Here is a 21,868-nt window from a genome sequence, read left to right as displayed (position 1 = left end):
CACAAAGGACACGAGACACGACACCAGCTTACAGGAAAGTTTATACTTTGTAGAGAACACACTGAAAGACATGGGGTTGAAATGCTCGGCAGCCAAATCAGAACCCTTGGTCATTAAATTTCGCAGAAAAGGTCGCAAACCGAGAGGTTATATTCCGGAAGATGAGCCAAGAGTGTCCTTATACACTCATGAAGGATCTGCACACAGGCTAGTTGAAACAAACAAGGTTCTTGGGTATCACATAGACGGAAACAATGCTACCTATAGAACAATACAACATATCTCGAATAAAACAGATGAAGTCGTTAGGCTACTAAGGAGAATTACCAATAGACACAGAGGCTTAGGAGAAGACAGCGCTTTGAGGCTAATACACGCTTTTGCTCTCTGTCACTTCATTTATGTGGCTGGATTATTCAAATGGAAGCAGGCAGAACTTAACAAACGTCATGTGATGCTCAGGAGGCTCGTTAAAGTAGCCCTAGGGATACCCAGTAACGCTACGACTGACAAACTTATGAGTTCAGAGGTGCACAACACTATGGAAGAAATCGCGGAAGGCCCAACAGCTAGCGCAACACGAAAGATTGACAAAATCACGAGCTGGCAGAAACATATTACAGGCAATAGGTGCGGAACTGAATACATCAAGGAGCCCAATAGAGGCTGAAGTAGAATTAAGGACTGACGTTAGGAACAAGATCAGAACCAACCCTCTCCCCAGAAACATGCATCCAGAACATAATATCGAAAGGAGAAAGGCAAGAGCTAAAGCACTCTTGCAGGAAATAGAGCAGCAGAACCAACTGGCAGCTATAGTTGATGCAGCCTGGGTGAAAGGTAAAGAAGCATATATGGCTATTGTCTCAAATTATCAAGGGAAGGTGCAGGATGCTATCACTATTTCTACCAAGGACCCCATGGTGGCAGAACAAGTGGCAATTGCTCTAGCCATCAGGAGTAATAAGTGGACCTGCATTTACAGTGATTCAAAATCCGCTATAAAGTGTTTTGATAAAGGCTACGTAGCTGGAGTTGCAGCTAAACGTTTTGAAAACATTGGGATTATGAGAACTGAAATCCGATGGTTTCCTCCGCATATGGGGAAAGTGGACGAGACTCGGGTAAACCTCAATGAGGTTGCTCATGACTTGGCACGAGGACTTGCTAACCGTGACAGTCACAGCCTAGCCATTCACCGTCAAGCCAGGGAATCTAGAGATCATTTAATTACATACAATGACATTACCAAACACTACTATTTAGGATGCAGGCGATTCCCATTGCCACATTCAAAACTGGCAGTCCTGGCATATACTCAGGCAGTCTCACTGCGCTTATTGCAAACGGTACATATCCCACAGCGTACACCATCAATAAAATATATCCAGTCAGGGAGATTAAGATTGACTGCAACGATTGTAATGACATCATTGGAATCAGACATATGCTGGCGGGGTGTCCCGCGACTCTCCCCGACCTCGTTGAAGAATGCACACAGTGGGAGAAAAGGATTGAAAGCCCATTGTTTCAAGACTAACAAAAGGGCGTCCAGATGGCCCATGATGTCGCTAAAAGGCTTGGCCTGACAGTGCCAACGTGGGAGCCAACGTGCCAACGTGGCCTTGGCTTAAGAAGTCGAGCCTCCGGACCTCATTACAATAAATATTCTCACAAACACACGAAGGACACGTGCACTCCTGATTGCCCGCTTCAAGGCAAACGGATCACCGTTGCTAACCCGTCTGGTGTCTTCACAGGAAGTGAACTGTGGTACAAACTTTCGTTACCCTTCATCTCACCTCGGAAGCAACGTTTGGGCGTTATCTCGGCAGCCTTCTTGTTCATGGTTCTTCATGTCAAGAGACGTAGGCATAGCAATACACCGGTGGTCCGCCACTGTCATTGTCTGGATTTGGCGTGGCTTCGGGCAGCACACGCTCTCCGTTATTGGTAGCCTCGCTCCTGCAATAATCACAGCATACATTAACGTGAAAAAGTGCAGCAACGGGTCAAAACGCTTAATTTCAATACTAACATTAGGAACAGTGACATAAAGGCACGTAACACTATAAATGATGACATAGAAGCCCGCGTCCCCCCTTCTAGGCGTCTTTTTAGAGAGCCGAACGTTTCACAATATTATTGAAGAACGCTTCAAAGACGCAGACATTGAGCGCATATGCCCTGCTTCACTTGCGGATGCTCGTGTCTTAAGACGATTGAAAAGATAATCTGTGTCATACGTTGCACGAATGTCCAATTGGCTTGGATTGACGTTGCTTCAGGCAGCATACGGCAACATACCTTGTGTCCCAGCTAACGTTATCCAAGCCATTTGAAGGAGAAAAGAGCATTTAAGAAACAGTGCGAGATACAATGATAATTACTACGGTGTGACCAGCTTGGCTAAAGTTAGTTGGGGCACCCTATATATACTCCCCTTGCTCGTGAATTATGCTCGGACATGTCAAACCAGCTTGATGAATTTTTAGTGAGCACTTGTTGACTCACCCTGTATGCCAGAGCTTCGCGTCGCTAAACATGATTCTGTGCTTCAGTGACGGGTGTTACAACCCTGAATGCCTCCGCTAAGGGGCACTGTTAGTAGTTGCTCAGTACGGATCTTGTTAGCTTCTTGTTCACGTCATGTAATTGTTATTGAGCCTGGTGCAACGCACAACTCATTAGCATGCAGTGCTTGGCCCAATTAATATTTCTCTTGGTATCTGCTCCACGCTCTCACAGTATTTCTTCTTCCGTGGGCAGCATATATATATATATATATATATATATATATATATATATATATATATATATATATATATATATATATATATATATATATATATATATATATATATATATATATAGAGAGAGAGAGAGAGAGAGAGAGAGAGAGTGCGAGCTCCTCTCCGCATATCCTAATTAGACGGGTAATTTGTAAACCTTGCCAGAATTTCAGGTTCTGTTCAATTTAGCGAAGTTCTGACGTCATAAACTTTCACCGACTCACCGAAGTTATTATTTCTTTATTTATTTGAACGACTGAAATCTGGGGCTCTCATGGTGTTTAGAGAGTATCTGGTGCAATATTTTTTTTTAAATCTTAGGTAACCGATTGACACAAAAGTAGATTTTCTCCCAAGCCTAAGAGTTATTGCTACGCGCGTTTCGCAACGCACAATGAAGCATCGTAGGATCCAGTTTTTTGTGGAGCTGTGGCTGTCAGACCTGACGCATAGCACACCGAAGAAGCGCAGATAATCTGTGCATAGATTAGCACATATAGAGACTCTGAACGCCGTTATTTCGAGAACGTCTACCTGATCTAGGAACACATTTGCGCATTCAACAGTTTCGCAGGCGCCGACTAGGATGGTAGCACAACAGAGGTTTGCATTGGATATTGCTGACGGAGGTGCTGGCATGAACTTGTAATTTCAAACAACAACCCCGGAAAGTTAACAAGGGGGAACGATAAAAATCTCGCAATGTTAATAAAAACAAAATTGTTTCATTTGTTCAAAGTTTTAAAAATTTTTTGTTGGCGCTTCTATGGAAACAGACACTAGCACTAGCAAGACACTAGCAGCACGTAATACGGCATACGCGTACTCGGATAAGCACGCAAATGTATCGCCCAGAACTCGCGCTGTGGTGCGTACTTTGCATATTTAACATGGTTGTTCATTTCTTTTAGGGCTGGTGGCATTTCATGTGTGCAACTGCAATGGCGATGGCAGGCAAAAATGAAACATTAGTTTGGAGAGTGTCTGCCTTAATGCATTCTTCGCTTCTACATTTTAAAACTTTTTCACTTCAATGAGCATAACTCCTTAGCGAAGTCGTTACCAACGCCCACTGCTGCTTTGCAATGCTTTTGAACTCCCAATGTAACGAGGTGTCCTTAGGAACTAGAAAGTTAGTGCTATATCCAACTGTGTTTTTATTCTAGAGCTTGAGACTGCAAGGCTCATCGACTTGAATAGAATTATGTGGATGACACCCTTTACGAGATATGTGTTGTCAAACTTGTAATAAAAATGCATTGTCATGGCAAACGACTTTTTATGCACTCAAGCGTATATGTAACTAGAATGCCAATAAATTTTGTCGCAAAATTCGGAAATTATTATTTCGAAACTCGTGTCATCCTAAAAATTATTTTAAATGGGTCGGCCTTGTGAACTCTCGGGCTAGAATTTGTAAGCCTAAGTTGTGTTCCTTTGTTAATTAATCGATTATGCATTTCAATTTTTGTGCAAGTAATGTTTGCCTCTTAGAGTAGAGCACCTCACGGACTAGCATTGTACTATCAAGCACAGACAATTTTGGAAGTGTTCGCTGAAACACCCGGTATATTTCTGTTTCTTTATTCGCATCTAATGGTGAGTTGACTGGATAGCCACATGTAGTTATTATGGTCTTACACAGCCGGGCATTTGCGCAGCTAAAGCAAATCTGTCGTTTTCCTCAGCAGCTGTAGCAGTGGGCCTTTCAGATATAGTAGTAAGGACGTTACTTAATATATTTTAATAGGAGAGCTAAAGGCCACATTGAAAACACAGGTTTCACTGCCAACTTTAAAAAACCTTCCGTTACGCGTAAATATCAGGCACGAGCCTTAGTTGAAATGTAGAACAACACCTCAAATAATATAACAGTTCGGTCTTCTTATACTGCAGCTAGTGAAACAGAGAGGCAATAAAGAAACCAAAACGAGCTCCAACTGACGCTGTGAAGGTGGTTAGCCAGCGAAACTGTGGAACACCTGATCTGAGAGAGTAACTAGTGTGGCGTATAGACTTGAACTGGGCCCTGCCAAACCTGAGCATGACGCCGTTGTGCATATTCACGTTCCTGTTCCAGCCGCCACTCATCGTATTCACGTTGCTCTTCGGGAATCCTAACTATGTGTGGCCTTTCCATAGCACTATCAAAGCGGAAATGAAATCATTTGCTAAGCGGTTTCTTCTTTTACATATGAAAGTTCAGTGGCGTTACCACCTGCTTCGTATGCTACAGTGGCCGCTTCCCGTCAAGTGTAGCTTATGCAATCGTAATCTTTACCGATAAACGCTGGCGACTAACGCTATGCGCGAAAGCGAGCTTTCTGGTTCTTCTCTTTCTTTCCCCCGCATGGCCGGCGCCACCGCTGCTGCGGTTGCGTAGAGGTGAGCGCCAGCTGGTGATGCTGGAAAGCACCCAACGTGCCATAAGAAAATATATAATATAATATACTATAATATAATATAATATAATATAATATAATATAATATAATATAACATAATATAATATAATACGTGCTATAAGAAAAGTGCGCAGGTGCATTACTACATTGTGAAATAAACTATTTTGCGCAAATGGTATTTTTCAGAGCATTGTCATCGCTAGAACAATTCATAAAGAGCTGTTCCGAGTCTTCACAAGAAACCATCGCTGTTCTCTTTCTGAGAAACGTCCTTCTCTTGGGCATTTGGCAAATGCAACGCTTTCAGGCTCAGCGTGAATTGAAACCGGCAGAGATTGTACCTTACACATGAGCCGCGCGCATAGGGGGAAATATTCTTTAATAATGTCTAGCTGATTTAATCAACTTCGCGATGCGTGTCTGTTACTCTCCCCCTTACATGATACAGTTGTTATAGCAAATCTGTTGCCACCCGAAGTGCTGCCATTGTACAAAAACCCACCATAGCGAAGGTTTCACTTCATTGAGGAAGTAATACTGCTGATAGCGGTGGTTCATTAGAGCAATTTACGACGAACGTTAAGGCCCTTCGAACCGCTCTCGATTCCTTGTCGACTTCTAATGTTAGCGAACATCCCAACGCTTCTCTCTGTGTGACCACGCAAAGGTCGAAGGCATCTCCGGTTTTAACGCTAGTAGGTACCTCAGTCGTGACTGTTGGCACAACTAGGAGCCGCCGAATACGGTAATGCCGAAGTTGCGAACGACTTCTGGTTTACGACTACAATGCTCAGCGTGGCTCTCTTTCGAGCTCCATCTTGCATACGTTTGTGTGGCCAAAAGGCTGCGCATATATTATGCAGCGCGTTTGTATTTACATAGTAACACAGTGGCCGGCTTCGAAATGTATAGGAGTAGGCATCAATGGCCCAGTTTTTACGACCTCGTAATTTGGGGGCACTATTTGCTGCAGGAGCACGCGACCGGAAGGCGTTAACGGACGACAGCGCGCGTGCGCTGTTATATGGCCAGGCTTCTTTTCAGCCTTATCTCACCTCTGCTAGATCCTAGTTCCACAGTCTTCCATAGCAGCCAAATTTCGGGGATGCGAAGTAGCTTGGCTTCTGGTCAACCAGTTTAGGAAGCTGAAAGACTAAAGGCCTTCTCCATGCATACGGCTGTCAGGGAGCGGAGGTGATACGATTGGTCGAAGATTCGACCTAGTGCGGCCGCTTGAAATTGGTTACGAAAGTACACGGAGGGGATGAAATATAGAAGTCTAACGGGACCATTCGCTTGGACGCATGTGGCTTGCCTGTAAAATCACGGACAAGAAAGCATCCGCGTCACTTTACTACGTGATGCGTCGAAATCTAGCAAGCTTATTATTTCGGACTATGATTATCTCAAGTGTATTTCTGAGACTGTAATTGCTGTGTCTATGTAGCTAACTCTGCACAGAGATGTTATTTATGGTGTTTTATATAACTTGTTAGAATTAAGAAAAAAATATTACGTTCATTAGCCGAGGTCATCGAGTAAAATTGCGCATATCGTGGTACGCAGAGAAAGGATCACTGATGCTTCACTAGACATCTACAATTACAGTCAAGGAAGGAAGTCTGAGCCGAGGGTAGCATAGGGTTACAATGAGAGAGAATACTGGAAGAGAGAGACAACAAAATGAAGGAGAGGAAAGGCAGGGGTGTCAACAAGACAAGCGTACTGTTTGCTACTTTACGCAGGGAGTAAGCGAAATGGTGCATAGTAAGATAACAAGCGGGAGACTGTGAACACTGAGTGCTGGAGGAAGAATGCATAAGAGAACTCTATATGGGGACTCGGGCAGGTTCACTTGCAGAGCTGTTCTAAGGCACGAATAGCTTTTGGCGCCAGTGGCAGGTATAGTGCCCGAGTATCTTTGACTCAGGAAATTTTCTCGTGCACAGCCATTTTATATTCGCCTGGAGAGAGAGGACAGATGCTAAGAAGTGCTGAATTGTTTGCTCGCACGTGCAGGAATCGCACACACCGTGCTATCGGCTCTTAAATACGGTAGGAGTAGGCGTTGATAAATGTCACTCCAAGCCCTAATCGGTACAGCAACGTTGCTTCCAACGGAAAAGGCTAGACGGCATTTGTAGTCAAAGTGACAGGTCCACTTAGACATTGGGCAATTGGAGACACTTGCAGAACCCCAGAAAACATATGCCTTTTCGCGGGCAAGCAGATGAAGTTCTCTAAGAACGTCCATCATCGCTTAAGGAATTAGAAGTGTCTGGGTGTCTACATGGGTGGATCGGACATGCTTGTCAGAAAAATCGTTCCAACCATGTCACAGTGAGCGGGAAACCGCCGAAACATTCTGATGGGCCCCGCTTCAGCACGTTCGGATGCAGAGTGGCCTAGGATAAGGGAGATGATGACAAACAAGTACGATTATTGTCGTACAATGCAACCAAGATGTGAAGCAACTCGCGTATGTATGAGAAGTTAATGTACTTTTGCCTTAATCTCCCGAAAAGCGGCCCGCATTCTCCGAGTTCAAGACGGCAATATCTGCCACAAAAACGACGTTTTCCTCGCATGGACCCCCTCCCACACGGACCCTTCGCTCCGCGTGCAGCGCCCGTCAAGGAGAAGGAAGTTAGCTCCCGGCAGCGCTGCGTGCACAGTGCGATATAAAAGTTAAAGCGTACAATTCAAAACCCTAACGCTGCCGGAGCTGGTACTTCCTCGCATTGGCTCCGACAATATCATAAGAAATTCCTGGACTCTGGCGCAAGCGCCTGTGGCAGAATCCCATAGCAGAGGCCCCATATAGAAGAGTGCAAGAGCAAGGTTAAAGCTTGCTATCACTACCGCTGCTTCGCTCTTCGGGCGCAACTACCACATTTTATTTCCTTTTCACTTCGTTATGTTTTACACAATAAAATGTTTCTTAATACATTTCTGATTCGTCAGTGCAAAACGTAGGGCACAACTAATCGAAACGGAGACATCACAAACGCAGAACATAAAGACAGAAGTAGAATGTAGTCCAACGTACAAAAAAGAACTGTAAGTAATGCTGTGCTAAAAGCTAGTCGGATGCTAGATTGTTGATTCATATTGTTACAGTGCATTTGGACAGGACCGTGTGCGCAAGAGGAAGACAAAGATGAAGTACTAGGATGTCTCCGGATGCTTCGACCTTTGTACCAGCCTGCCCTATTACCACTAACATTCCCCCTGTAAACAGTTGTACATGCACGTGTGGTCGGGTTTCCTCTTCGTAACATTTCCTGCAGGTGCGGAGTAACGACTCAACACAGAGCTTAGCAGTGGCCACCGCTTCGGTTTTCCACCGATGTCTCGAGAGACGGTGCCTAGCTCGTCAACGCCTGCGTAGACGGCGCCGACTGTCATACTCGCAAATCCACGTAATGCAGGAACCTTGTGCGGCACCGATCGCACTGACGTCGACGACAGCCTGGAGATGTATGAGCATGTGAGGATCCACAACAAATGTGATCCGACCGGGATGCCGACAAACATAACTTTTTTTTGCTTGGTGGTAACTGCGCGAGTGTGTTTCCAAAACCACGAAAAACTCCGTGACTGGGATATGTGCAAACAGAAGCTGCGAGATCTCTTCGGAAAACCACTGTGTCCGAATGTGGTCGCCAAGAAAGAGTTGGCATTACGAGTTCAGACGTCCACCGAAGGATACGGCATCTATATACAAGACGTGCTGGCACTTTTCCGCATGGCCTACGCTGAAATGCCGGAGTCTGAAAAAGTATGGCATGTCTTAAAAGGTATCGCCAATGACACTTTGAATTTACTCATTTATAATAACTGTACTTCGATTGACGACATTATCACGGCGTACAGGCGTTTCGAGCAGGTGAAAAGCCGTCGTGCCAGTCATTTGCACGTCTTCCCAATAAAGCTTCGACATCGTTTGGCGAAGACCGACAGGACTCTCCTTCACTTCAGGAGAAGCCTTCAGAGCAGCTGACAAAGATCGTTCGCTGTGAGCTGGAAGTCATGTGTCCCGGGGCTCTGTACCCACCTGTTAACGATACATGCGCTCCTATGGTTCCCCTTGTTCAGGCTATTGTGTGCCTAAAGCTCGTCAATATTGGCTTGCATTCAGTTGGCACTGTGGCCAGTTCCCGGCCAACCAAACGTGCTTCACTCGTGCATACTGAAAATCAATGAATTTTTCGAGGTTCTAAAGAACTAAGGTTCTCAGAACCTTCAGATACTTCGACGACCTTTTGGTAGTTTTACAGTGTGGTGTCTTGGTGTTGTTTTCCGCTTCATCAGAGCTAGTCGGTATAATTGAAGAACGCCTGCCCCCCCGTGGTCTTAAAACGTGAAATGCCACAAGATGATTCCCCCCGTTTCCTCGACCTAAAGCTTGTGTTTTCTAATGATCATGTTTGCTGGACATATGAAACCCATGCGCACAAACCACTCCTGCCATTCTCATCAGCACACAGTAAACTTATAAATAGGGCTATTGTTCAGGCCTTCTCTAACGTTTTAGACCGGTCCTGCCACCCGAGACTAAATGGTAGTTTTCAAGCGCAAGTTACACGCCTGAAAGCCTCGGGCAATCCTGACGAATTACTCGTCTCAGTAGCTGAGGCAATCCGCAGAAAAAGAAGAAGCCTTAACAGTGAAGCCGTGATCACCGAAGAGCAGCCCACAGAAAAGGACCGTAAGGTCGCGGTGATTCCATACAAGCATCAAATTGCCATCGAGTTAAGAAAATCAGTGTGTGGGTTGGTGTACGTGTACAGTTTTCTGCCCCACACAAGCTTTGTTCGATATCAAGGAAGCGCACCCCTATCAAGAAAGAAAAAGCTCAGTGTGAAGTCAGGCACCACTACCGTTACGTGGATATTGTGCAGGGGGTTGTGCACAGAATTCCGCTGAAATGCGGCGCATGCTACGTATGGTCAGACAGGCAGATGTCTGAATGATCTTCTGCGTGAACTTGAGAATAATGTTAAGAATGGAAAGGAAGCTTTCTAAGTCCTGCATCGAAGCGCATGCAGATGTAGCCCTCTGCTTGGAAAAAAACAAAAGTAATCTGCCCACACAGAGATGATCGAACGCGCATCATCGTTCAGTCAGCTATCATGGCACGAGAAGAATTTCAGTGCATAAGTACGTCATCCCTGGCCTTATCACGAAGGGAGATGGCATTCTTAGACAATGGCAGAATGAACAGTGAGCGGTGATGGCATATTTATATTGTATTTTTGTTGATTTTTTTCATCTTTATTGCTTGTTTCTTAGGTATATACTTTTTATGTCGTTTTCCTTCTGTTTTTTATATATAACACCATGGATCACGCAATAAAATTTCAGTTGGCAGTAAGCGCTTGTCCTCGTTTTTTTTCTGTGTTCCCTGTACCGCCTCGAGCTGTACCACACAGGTTATGTAATGTGATGCATGTTACAACAATAATGGCATTTGTATTCCGGCGAAGAAATGTGAAAAGATGATGAACATGGGCGGTCATGAAGTTGACAACACGGCACGCAGCTTCTCTGAAGCGTAAACTGCTACGAGGAAAGTACTAGGAAAAAGGGCTGCTCCCGGAGACAGAGCAGTCTAAAATGACGCCTCAGAGCGCGAGCTGTTTTACATCGAAGCTGTCTGTGGCTATGATCTGAAAAAGAGAAGTGCCACCCCCGCCCCCGCCCGACATGTTTACAAAAACAAATCATCGTAGAGGTCTATCCTGGTGGTAGCGCAGAAAGGGCCCAGTTTCAATGACACATGCCACTGTGTGTTCGGGGACCTATAAGCACCCCGTGAACTACCCTTGTCACAAGTCGGACCCAAGGAGGTCCCAGGCGCAAGGGTAAGAAGATAAATTTTGGGAAAATGTTCCGTACAACTTTATCCAAAAGCACTGTTAAAAATTTTCGGCACCAACAACGCAAGCGTGCTAGTGCCACTGCTCGCGCGTTCGTCGTCGTCTTTTCCCACAACTACCTCCATTGTGCAAAAAACTATCATCATCAGTAACAGCTGGAACGCCGTCGTCTTCCACAGCTGGTTCCGTTGCCGCTCATCATTCGAGCATAGAATTTCACGTTTCTTCTGCTGCTGTAATGGGAAGGCCGTGATTACGGAGGGTATGAGCCGGTCATTTTCTTTCGTGAGGGACACATTTAGAGGTTGTACGCGAACGTGTCTGCGTACCTATATCGCCATGATGACCAGACATTCGGACAATAAATACGTTTGTACATTTGTTCAATATTCTGGGTCACCTATGTGTCATGCGCTAAACAGTCTCTCTGGTCATCGACCTTCACAGACTGGAAGGGCACTGAATTTTTGAACACGCGCCGAGTGTTTCAAAGGAATGGCTTCTTTTAGAACGAGTGAAGTATACGCGTGATCATGGCCTAATGGTTATGACACCGCGCTGCTGTGCTCGACGGCAGATGTTCTCTTCCACCATGGGTCAAACATTATGTCCTTTTCTTAATAAAGCGAGGCGAGGCATGAACACAGCTAGCTACGCAACGCGCCAAAAATGAGGCAAAGAATGCTTCGCATTAAACAGTGTTTCCATCCGCAGCCTTGTGTCGCCCGTATACGCTGTCGTCTCCAACCTGGCAGTGGTGCCTGGAGTGTTGTGGTAAGGTAATTAGGTTTTCCCGCGGCCTGCAGCCTTCTCTATCACACGACCGCGTGCTCTCAGCGCTTCGGGAAATCACGTCCACTTTGTAAATAAATACCACGGGTGCGTGCTTCACATTGCCTGGTGATGAAAAGAAAGCAAGAACATAAAGCGAAGGCTGAGAAACCATAGGATGCGCCTGAAGACTAGGGAATCTTGAAGTCTCTAGAGTAAAATGGGAGCGGAGAAAGGGGGGAAGAAACAAATTTTAATTCAGTTGCCTGTGTTGTTTTTCTTACTGTTTTCTTCGCCTTTGTTTACGTTGCGGAAGGATTCAAACACTGTTGAAGAAAGGTGCCAGGTGGTGCAAACGACTTTCAGCGTTCTGCCTTTAGGCCGGCCGATTATCTTTACGCCTGGCTCGAAAATAATTATATTTATGGGCGGCGCCGGTGAACCTGTTAAGACCGAAATTTCATCTACGTAAACAAACAGCAGAATAAAAATACACGAGATCAGCGCTACACATTTAAAAATGATCTTGTTTGAAGAAAAAGAAAGGTAAAACGTACAAAAAGGGAGACCTTGAACGATGTTAGAGCAATCATATGGCTCAGTAGTAGAGCATCATATTTCAAGTCGTCAACACGCAGTTATACAGTGAAGCATTATAGATAGAGTAGATTTAGGTGCTCGTATACTAATAGAAGCGGTGGGTTGTTATAATTACATTGGTCTTTTATAGTATCTTTTATTTAGTTATCGATGTATGTATGCATTTTTTTTAGCAAGCAACGCGGTCAATTGGGATGTCCCCTAAAGCCCCTGCAATGCTTTGGCTGTTCGAAAGTTATCCTTACAGTAACAAACACAATTGGGCTCTCACAGATTCACTCTGAAAAATCTCAGTGCAATGCCAGTGTGATAAAAAACAGCTAAAACCAGTAGTTTTACGCTAGGAAGGAGCAGTGAATTTGAGGCACAGTTTCCGAGGTTTGTCTTCAGTACCATATTCAACGAAAATAGACATGACAGAACTCTTCAACAGAAATTTGTACGTATAAGTCACTGGTTGTACGCAAACAGGGAAGAAAAAATACATCACCGTGCGGAAAGTTACAAATTTATAAAGTCCTTCTCATTGGCATTATTGCACTATCATGGTATATGTAGATAATGGGTGCACGTGCCTGATAGCTACGAGAAATTATAACCAGTTTGAATGAGGATAGAAAACTGCAGCGGGAATCTGTCCGCGAAGCTAGGCTCCGCAAATTGTTCCGATCTATCGAACAAACGCAGCGTCCACTGCAGGGTCCACGAACCATGATGTTCAGTGTGGAAGCATACAGTACTGTATTTCGTTCTGCATTGTAGCTTCAGAGAAGCATTCCTATATGTTGTAGATTCTTGCTTGGCAATGCATGTGCAAACAGAAAAAAAAATAAAAAAGGTATCGCAGCACGACTCAGGCACAGGAAATGGATTTTCCACTTTGGCTTTAATGAATAGAGCAAAAACGTCTATTGCTACACGAAATCAATGATGTAACTAGCCGAGTAGAAATCTTTGCTTGGATGAATAAGGAAAGAGCACTAACACAAGGAGCGAATCATTGATCGCGATAGCAAATTATTAGACAGCTATACGCAGTAAGGTTAGTAGTTCTATCAGCTGTATAAACGGCTGTATATACTCTCTTACTAACTAAATTAACAAGCACGCTGTCACGCGAGCAGAGGAAAATATTAACACAGAGGAAGTATGAATACGTCGATCACCACCGACAGGCGCTGTCGGAACGCTGGTGTGAGAAAGAGGGGCAGCAGCGGCGAATGAGTTCCCCTTCATGATGCCTCTCGCTACAACGTGAATTAGGCGCGTGAAAACACAGCGCACACGAAGGCGTCAGCTCTCTCTAGTCAGCTAGCCTTCAAACCCACCCAGATTGCCTGCAAGATACGATGCGCGCAGACGCGTAGAGCCGCGCCACATTAAGCTCCAACCGGAGTAGAAGGGGTGTGCGCTTCCCTTCCCCCTTCTTCCCTCTCCCAACTGGCATGCATCTCAGTGCTCCGCCCTCCTATCCTTCCGAACGCGAAAATTTGGCGCGAACGAGCTCTGCCTTCCACCCTTGAGCGCGCGAGAAGACGCCGTCGCACCAAGCCACCATCCTACTTCCGCTTAAGCTCGCATGCTTTCTCTCGCACCTACAGCATACGGCGCGCAGTTGCGACTTCATCGCGCTTGGACTTTATACTGAGTATCACGGGGACGCCGACGGCAGAAATTTACCTGGAGTCTCCTCCTAATTTCTATCGCAATAAAGAGGACGACATCAGCGCAATCGCGACAGAACCTTGAACCACATGCAACAAAGTGGATTCGCAGTCCTAAAGTTGCATATGTTGGCCTTAAGTTTATTCTCCCTGTATTTTGACAAAGAAGAACATATATAGCGCGGTGTAAAACTGTGGAAAATATGTACTTTGCATGTTAGGATTATCAATGAATGCGACACTTCCTTCGCATCTTCTCCGCATGAGAGCATGCAAGCACCTTTAAGGGTGCCTCACCAAGCTTTATTATAATTTTGTGTCACATACACACAGTTGTACAGGAATATTCAGGGATTGCGCAACCGCAATAATTTGAATGTGATTACCCCTGTTGGAGAAACGTCACCCAGACTGCGGTATGTTTGTCCGTATGTAACCTTTTTTATGTATAGTCAGTGACCCAATTTGTCTATCAGCTTGGGCAATAAGGTATGTATACTGGCTGCTGTCTTGCCAAGCATACAACATCGGTTGCTGGGCATGTGTAACTTGGTATGTGGCTGAACAAATACAGTTTAACATTGCATATGCGTTAATGGTATACGTCCATGCTTGGCCAATCAGCCAGAATGAATGTGCCTGGGCGGCAGAAAAGGTGTATGTAGCCTTCAATACATTAAAAGCGACATTGTGCCATCCACGTCGAGCACGGCCGCTTAATGAGTATATAACGGCCAACGACGTGCCGCCGAAACTGGCGAATAATAGTGATGATACTAATCTTAAAATACAAAACATATCATTACTAATTGCATACTCACGATAAGAAAGGTTGCTCACTGCAATAACGTCGCATATATTCTCCGAAGGACGGCGAAATAAAAGCAAGGAAGTGCCATAAAACAGCGATGTGAGGAGGTGAGCTGTAATGCTTCGCCGCACTTTTGCACTCTCCAACCACCTCGACCAGTGCCCGAAAGCTGAAAGAGTTCCTCTGCCTGCTTACATGTTTAAACCTCCTTGCCTTTCGTCACGCATGATTCGGAATCCAAGACGATGCAACACTGAAAGCTCCGCTGCCGCATTCTTGGGGCTTTTCTTTGGGAATGTTGCACCAAATGTGCGCTTGCGTAGCAATGCGCAGCAACCTTGACTGCATTTCTGGACATACAAGTGCATAGATTCGGTAAAAAAACTGACGGAATACGTTGAGGCCACATACACGTATGTTATTCGGCATACTTCCGGCTTTCAGCGGCGAACCCTAGAACGAAGAATGGTGCAAGAAAAGCAATGTGCTCAAAACAGCATCTTCCGCAAAAACACAGTTGAACTCAAGCTTCTGTTGTGAGGCGGCAACCTGGCAATCCTATTATTGCTCAGGAACAGCGCGAGTCCTTGTTTGTTACTTGCGCGCGTCAATTTTGCCGAGTCGGCACCGTTTTCTCGACAGATCGCGTTTCCATCTTTGGCGAAGCGTTAGGCGTAACCCGTTTCAGCACCTGCTTGCGCTTGCATTATTCTCTTTCTGCCTGGTCGGAACCTTGTAGCCTTGCATGTGGGTTCCTCACCGAAGGTGCGTACTGCTGACGTAATTTCTTCAGTAGCTTGTGCGTTCCTTTGTGCTTTCGAATTCTTATTTCATTGTGTGTTTGTGTGCCTGTGTGTTTATATATGCGTGCGAAGACGTTCGCTCAATTCTGGGCATATGCACTTCAAGGTATGCCTCATATCAGGTATCTATGTGTACCGTCTCTTCGACTCATTGATGTGCGCGTGTGCATCACTACACCATGTTTGTGAGCCACTTGTCGAATATATAATCTGGTCAGTGCAGAAGCAATTAGAGCTCATATAAATACTTCTTGAAAGCGATGCAAGTATAGTGTTAACCGTTGATGTAAGTAATGAAAAAGCTTATCTAATTCCCCATAACATGCATGGAACCATAAATTTCGGTATTGTTCTAGCGCGCATATTTAGGTATGATGATAGGGAAATGGCAGCATTATAGCTAATATGTGTTTAGGCTTTTCTCTGTCAGTTATCCTAGCATCTTAGTCGATTACAAAACTCTAGCAAGCGTGCAAGGTTCTCGACTAAAATATAATACAGAAGTTGTTCGCGATGACCAATCCACGAAAATCTCGAGAGAGAGAGAGACGTTCACCGGGCGTCCATATTTTTCCACTCGAATGTAAAAGCAGTTGTTTAATATAAAAAGCCAAAGCAGCAGAAGAAAGAAAAGTGATCGCAGAACAAGCCATTTGCAGAAAAAATCACAAGGAGCAACACGTTACATCACTGCTCTGAGGTGGCATTTGTTGTCGATCGCTGCTCGCCTTGACTATTGTTGCGAAGGTCTGGAGCGGCAATGCCTGTACACACTTCTCATTCCGCACTTATTCGGCAGCCGAGTTTCGTTGACCAATCTTGGAAATTTTATCGGCTCGGCAACTTTGGACGTGTTATAAATGGCCACCGGTGACCGCTTCGGAAAACCGTATTTATCCACAGTTCGGCTGTCTTGCCTGCTTTCCTGGCCCACTTTAGCCTGGCCATCGCTCTCCTGTGCTGCTCCCTCCAACTTTTCCATCTTGTTCATTCTTACGTGCACCTGATATATTCCGTACAGATGGTGGGTCATTCTCCCCATTCAGTAATCAACGAGGAATTCATAGAAGCATTGTTTTTTGTTAATTATCCGGCGCATTTTCGGAATCCCTCCATTCATCCAACCAGTATTTTGCAAATGGATAGTCGTTGGTTACTCTACCAATGGATACATATATCGGGGCCCCAAAAGAGCAAATTTTGTTCCAAATTACTCTTAAATGTTAAAGTGGTTTGTCGGTGGTTATGAAAATAGCAATAAATTAGTGCATTAGCATTTCCGAGACTGCACCCTTTTCAGTGTGAAGCTCTTTTCGAACTTAAGTTTGCCTGTGTCTGAATTGGGAAATAGTTCTCAATATATCAGAAAATAGTCGACACGATGTACTTCGTCTTGTAATATAAACCTACCAGGTAGCATGGACTCTTCATTCACCTCTGACTTCTGTTCATTATTTATCGCTTACCACCAGCAGTGCATATGTAATAAATCATCCAAGGGAACTGACTGGCATGTGAGGACACCACCGCTTTAACACAGAAATTCTCAAAAAGTCATATATCGCCGAACAGGTTTCAAGGGAAATAGTTCCGCATCTTTTAAATCTGATTATCTCATTGCGTACGGTAATAATAAAATGCGTAATTCTTGTTATTGTACCTAGCGCAAATGTTATGGCTTTTTCAGTGATGGCATGATGTGAGTGATTGTGATATATCTATAGAAAATCATTTGTGCAGATTAGCCATATTCGAAAATCTGTTTTGAAGATGCCATCTCATAGGTGCAGCCATGTACATTTGAGGGCGCAGCAGAGGGCAACCACAAGGCTGATGATTTAATGCTTACTGCTTCAGTTTGAATCCAATTTTCACTCAGAGCTGTACTGCCATGTTTACATTTTATGGAAACTAAGCAGCCTGTTACAATTTCTCACATACTGAAGTGCTTGTTTGCAGAAGCCTGAGATTAAGCACTTAACCGAGCCCCGCGGCGCTGCACACAATGCACCCCGAACGGTTCTCAAGCCCGGTCTGCTCTGTGTGGTGATTACGCAGACATCAAGCATGTCCTGTGGGGCTGCCCCTCTGCCGGTCCCCCTTTCGCCCAAAAGGAAATGATGAAGCTCATTAGGGCCCAGGACCAGACCTCTCAAATCCTGCCAGTCCAGAGGGCTCGTGAGAGGGCCGTCAGGTTTCACCTGATGGTCCCCGAGTAGGCCTATCCAGGTGACGTTGATTTTACTCGCGTCTATTATGAACCAAAAAAAGTTGTTTCACTCACTCACTCACTCACTCACTCACTCACTCACTCACTCACTCACTCACTCACTCACTCACTCACTCACTCACTCACTCACTCACTCACTCACTCACTCACTCACTCACTCACTCACTCACTCACTCACTCACTCACTCACTCACTCACTCACTCACTCACTCACTCACTCACTCACTCACTCACTCACATACTGAAGCTGTTTACTCATTACGTTGCTCATTGTTTTAAACTAGCCGCGTCAATGACGTTGCAAAATTTCTTATCCACTTCACTCCGGTTTCTTTATTAGGCGTTGAAAGAGAGGTAGAAATGCAAGGAAAGGCTGGGAATTTAACGAGACGGAGGTGCAGTTTCCTGCCCTATACTGGTGAAAAAGATAAAGGGCTGAAAATAGAAATGTCTACGATAGAGGCAATGGAGCAGCAATGTCTAAGTTCTTCTCGTGCTGAAGTGTCAGCGGGTTGAAGACAAATGCTCACAAACATGCTCAAGAAGGAACGCATATCAAATGTTTATGGGTATTTCTGCCGGTGCTTTCATCTTTTGTTAAAGTGCTGACATTCACAGGTGAGAGCTCAGGCTTCTGTGAGACATTTCGCAAAATCAAACGGGCATCTGCATAGAAACATCAAATTCCCGAGGCCCACAAGTTACCTAATTCATGCGGAGCCTCACGGCAATGCCGATGATGAAAATATGCCTGGAGTGTCCGTGTACCGCGTCATCAACAGCCTACTTTATGTCCACTGAGAGGAAGGCCTCTTTCCACAATCTCCAGTTACCCACGTCTTGCGCAAGCTGATTCCAACTTGCGCCTGAAAATTTGCCAAGTTCATCACCCCACCTACTTTTCTGCCGTTTTCGAACGCACTTCGCTTCCCTTGGCACCTATTTTGTAACTCTCTGGTCCATCGGTTATCTACCTTACGCATAACATGCGTGACCCAGCTACATTTTCTGTCCCTTAATGACAACTTGAAGGGTCATTCATATTTAAAACAGCGCCAAAAAACACTGACAAGAGAGGACACAGGACGAGTGCTAGCTCGTACCAACTAACTCGCACCCAAACCCTTCTGAGTCAACTTGAAGGGTGCTTCAGAACACTAAATTTATCGATGTTGCAACTAAGAGTGCACAGAAACACTCCAAAGCTGCGTATTTAAAAAAAAAGGAGTAGCTGTAGTGCTTATTTTCAGCCCAGAGCACAGTTTATCCCTTGCATCCAGTAAATAGAAAAATGCCAGTCACGGATACTAATTCGGCCATGTCTTTTGTGCATGAGCAACTGCTACTGATTTCTCACTATAGCATACGTTGTGGTAAAGGACTCTAGCTTGCCACAAGGCTTCAATTTGTTCTTGTGGCAATATTTTATTCTGGCCAGTGAGATGTGACAATTTATTTTTACGAATGTAAGGAGATATATGTAAACCCCATGTTTTTTATTTCTTTACCTTCCAGTTAAATAATTTGATATTGTAGATGAGTTCAGTAGAGCGAAATAAACAGTTTAAACAAAACATAAATTACATTTATTGTGTGTATAAACGCACTGTCGTTTCAAATATTTGTAGTACCTGAAAGCCAATAGTTCTTCTTACGCTCCCGAACATTCAAGGGAGAGGCATTTACAACTAGAGAGATTACACTCTGCCCACGCCAGAACTACTTATATTGTGTATTCAATACCGAAAAAAAAATAAGAAAAAAAACACACATACATCAGTCGTCAACACTGAGCGAACGTGCAAGTAAATCGTTGAAAAATAGTATTCGCAGCAGGAGCTATGGAGGCATATCCTCGAGGCATTTACAAAGCGTACTGAAAGCTCATTAAAAGAGGTAGTGCAATAAGTAAAAGCCAATGTATACATCACCCTTTCTCCAAGCTCGGGAAGCACTGAAAGCGACTGACAGCAGGGGTAATTGGCGAGCACAACAAACGCGGGCAATCTAGATCACGCGCCAAAGTTTCGAGCACAGAGCGGGAGGGGGCCGGGGGGCGTGCCTAGGGTCCAGAATTCCCTGCGCTCTCAGCGGTGCTCTAACATGAGCTTCTCAACGTACCCTCACGTTCTGTACAGGAAATTCGTGGGCGCCCCGTGACTGTCGCCTTCACGCTCTCCCAGAACGAGGTGCCGCCGGCGAGCCATCAGAAGCCGAGCACGGAAAAGGTGTGTCGAGACAATGGCTGACAAGCGGACACAGTCAGCCTCCTGCAGCTAGCCGAAAGACGTGACCACCATCCCACGTGCTTCCTTCGAGCCCTCGGTCCCCTCGAAAGACACCTTTTCCTCGGCGGTGTTTGAGCAGTCGCAGTGCCACACCGACTTCAAGGAATGGCAGAAAAGATAAAGAAAGATTGGAAGGGAAGGGCGCCCCATGTGGAAGTGTGGACTTGACTTTGAACAGCTCCAAATTAGTTATAGATAGTCGAAATAGAGAAAAAATGGATCATTTTGCATTAAAATTTTCTTTTTAAGCTGGCAGGCGTCGTCTACACTTTGTGATATACCATTGTCACAATGAAAAAACAGAGGGAACTTTTCGTGGATGAGAGTGGTTAATTGGGATTTTATTCAAACCGCGTGAAAATGTTTTACCCCTGCTACACTGCCTAATAAGGTATTTTACAGCTCAGCTTCATGGCGGGGGTGAAGGGCATAACGCCAGTAGCGACCTTCACATGGGTCGTGAAAAGTTTGATGGCCATGCCTAATATTTGTTTGCCTGATATATATACTTTTGATATGTGCATGCCTGCTATATATACACACCAGACACAGTGTTTTTTACAATCACTGAATATGTCTGAAAACAAGGGTGTTACCTCACCTTCGCCTACACTCAGGGTAACCGCCACTGAATGAACTGTAACGTTTTACGCGATTCTGAATACTTCTGAATATGAAACTAATGCATCGTGGTAAAGGTTTTAATTGTACTAGAACTGCAGTATGTCTCACTTTATTGCAATGGGCACCATGGACTCAATTTGACAATACAGCACAGCGTAAGGAAGACGCAACAAATGGCCTTGTGATGATTACAAAGACGACGATAGCATTGGTGAAGGCATATGCCCTGTCATGATGAATACTTGTCGCCACATGTGCCAAATATTGATGTTATTTTCATGCACTTTGCACATGTTACTGGGCAGTGAGGCGGGCACTCTATGCCCTATATTTTTATGGTGGATGTCTTCATCCTTTATGAGCTTTGGTCATGTTTCCTTGGGATCAAATTTTGGGAGGCAAACTACTGGGCATTCCACTTCATCAAGGGAGTAATTGTTCTAAATGTGTGTTCATCTAAGAATTATTTTTCTGGAACGACTGAATACATTGGTATCTCGTATACGCGTAAGGCTTTGTCAGTGGTAAACGCTGAATTTCCATATTACGCGTAGGTGATGAGTTGCCTTTAGATCCTCATAAAGAAGTAAGCAATACGTTCAGCAATTCTCGGAACTTGCACAAAACAAAACGCTGCAAAGACAGAGAGTACGTCAATTTATTGCGCATCAGTCTTGATGGCCATAGCATCACGAACAACTTACGCAAGTTCGCTGTCACCAGCAAGATGATATCTCAACGTAATTAACACATCCGTCTTTTTTTCTTGTTTTGAAAGCGACTGTCACCGCATAAGGAAAAAAATCTTTATGATAGTACTGGTTGCGCTGGAACAGCCTGATTTGTTTTGCCTCAGTGTACCGCCTTCCGGCATCGTGCTTCCTGCGAAGGTCATTAATATTGCGAGTGGCAGCTAATGGCCGCACCCAACCACAAAACAACGCTACGTGGTTCTAACGACGTGCTCGCGAAGCTCACGTGTCGGCTTTATTTCACCCTG

The 21,868-nt window shown here is 44.8% G+C and overlaps 1 protein-coding gene across 4 annotated transcripts in view; it reads right to left on the bottom strand.

The window, feature by feature from the left end:
* Window positions 1-21,868, bottom strand: part of LOC135899502 (uncharacterized) — a 530,261-nt gene that overhangs the window by 99,625 nt on the left and 408,768 nt on the right. For 2 of the 4 annotated variants that reach the window (XM_070537571.1, XM_070537572.1), the window contains one exon: window positions 1,803-1,965. In XM_070537571.1, the coding sequence (XP_070393672.1) occupies window positions 1,803-1,965 (163 nt within the window). Of the gene's footprint in view, window positions 1-1,802; window positions 1,966-21,868 lie in introns of those variants that run through there. The other 2 variants (XR_011514090.1, XR_011514091.1) reach the window with 2 other exon arrangements.

Source organism: Dermacentor albipictus, chromosome 4, assembly GCF_038994185.2.
Source record: "Dermacentor albipictus isolate Rhodes 1998 colony chromosome 4, USDA_Dalb.pri_finalv2, whole genome shotgun sequence".
Lineage (NCBI taxonomy): Eukaryota > Metazoa > Arthropoda > Arachnida > Ixodida > Ixodidae > Dermacentor > Dermacentor albipictus.
Note: the sequence above shows the minus strand (reverse complement) of the source record. Positions and strands in the feature narration are given on the sequence as shown.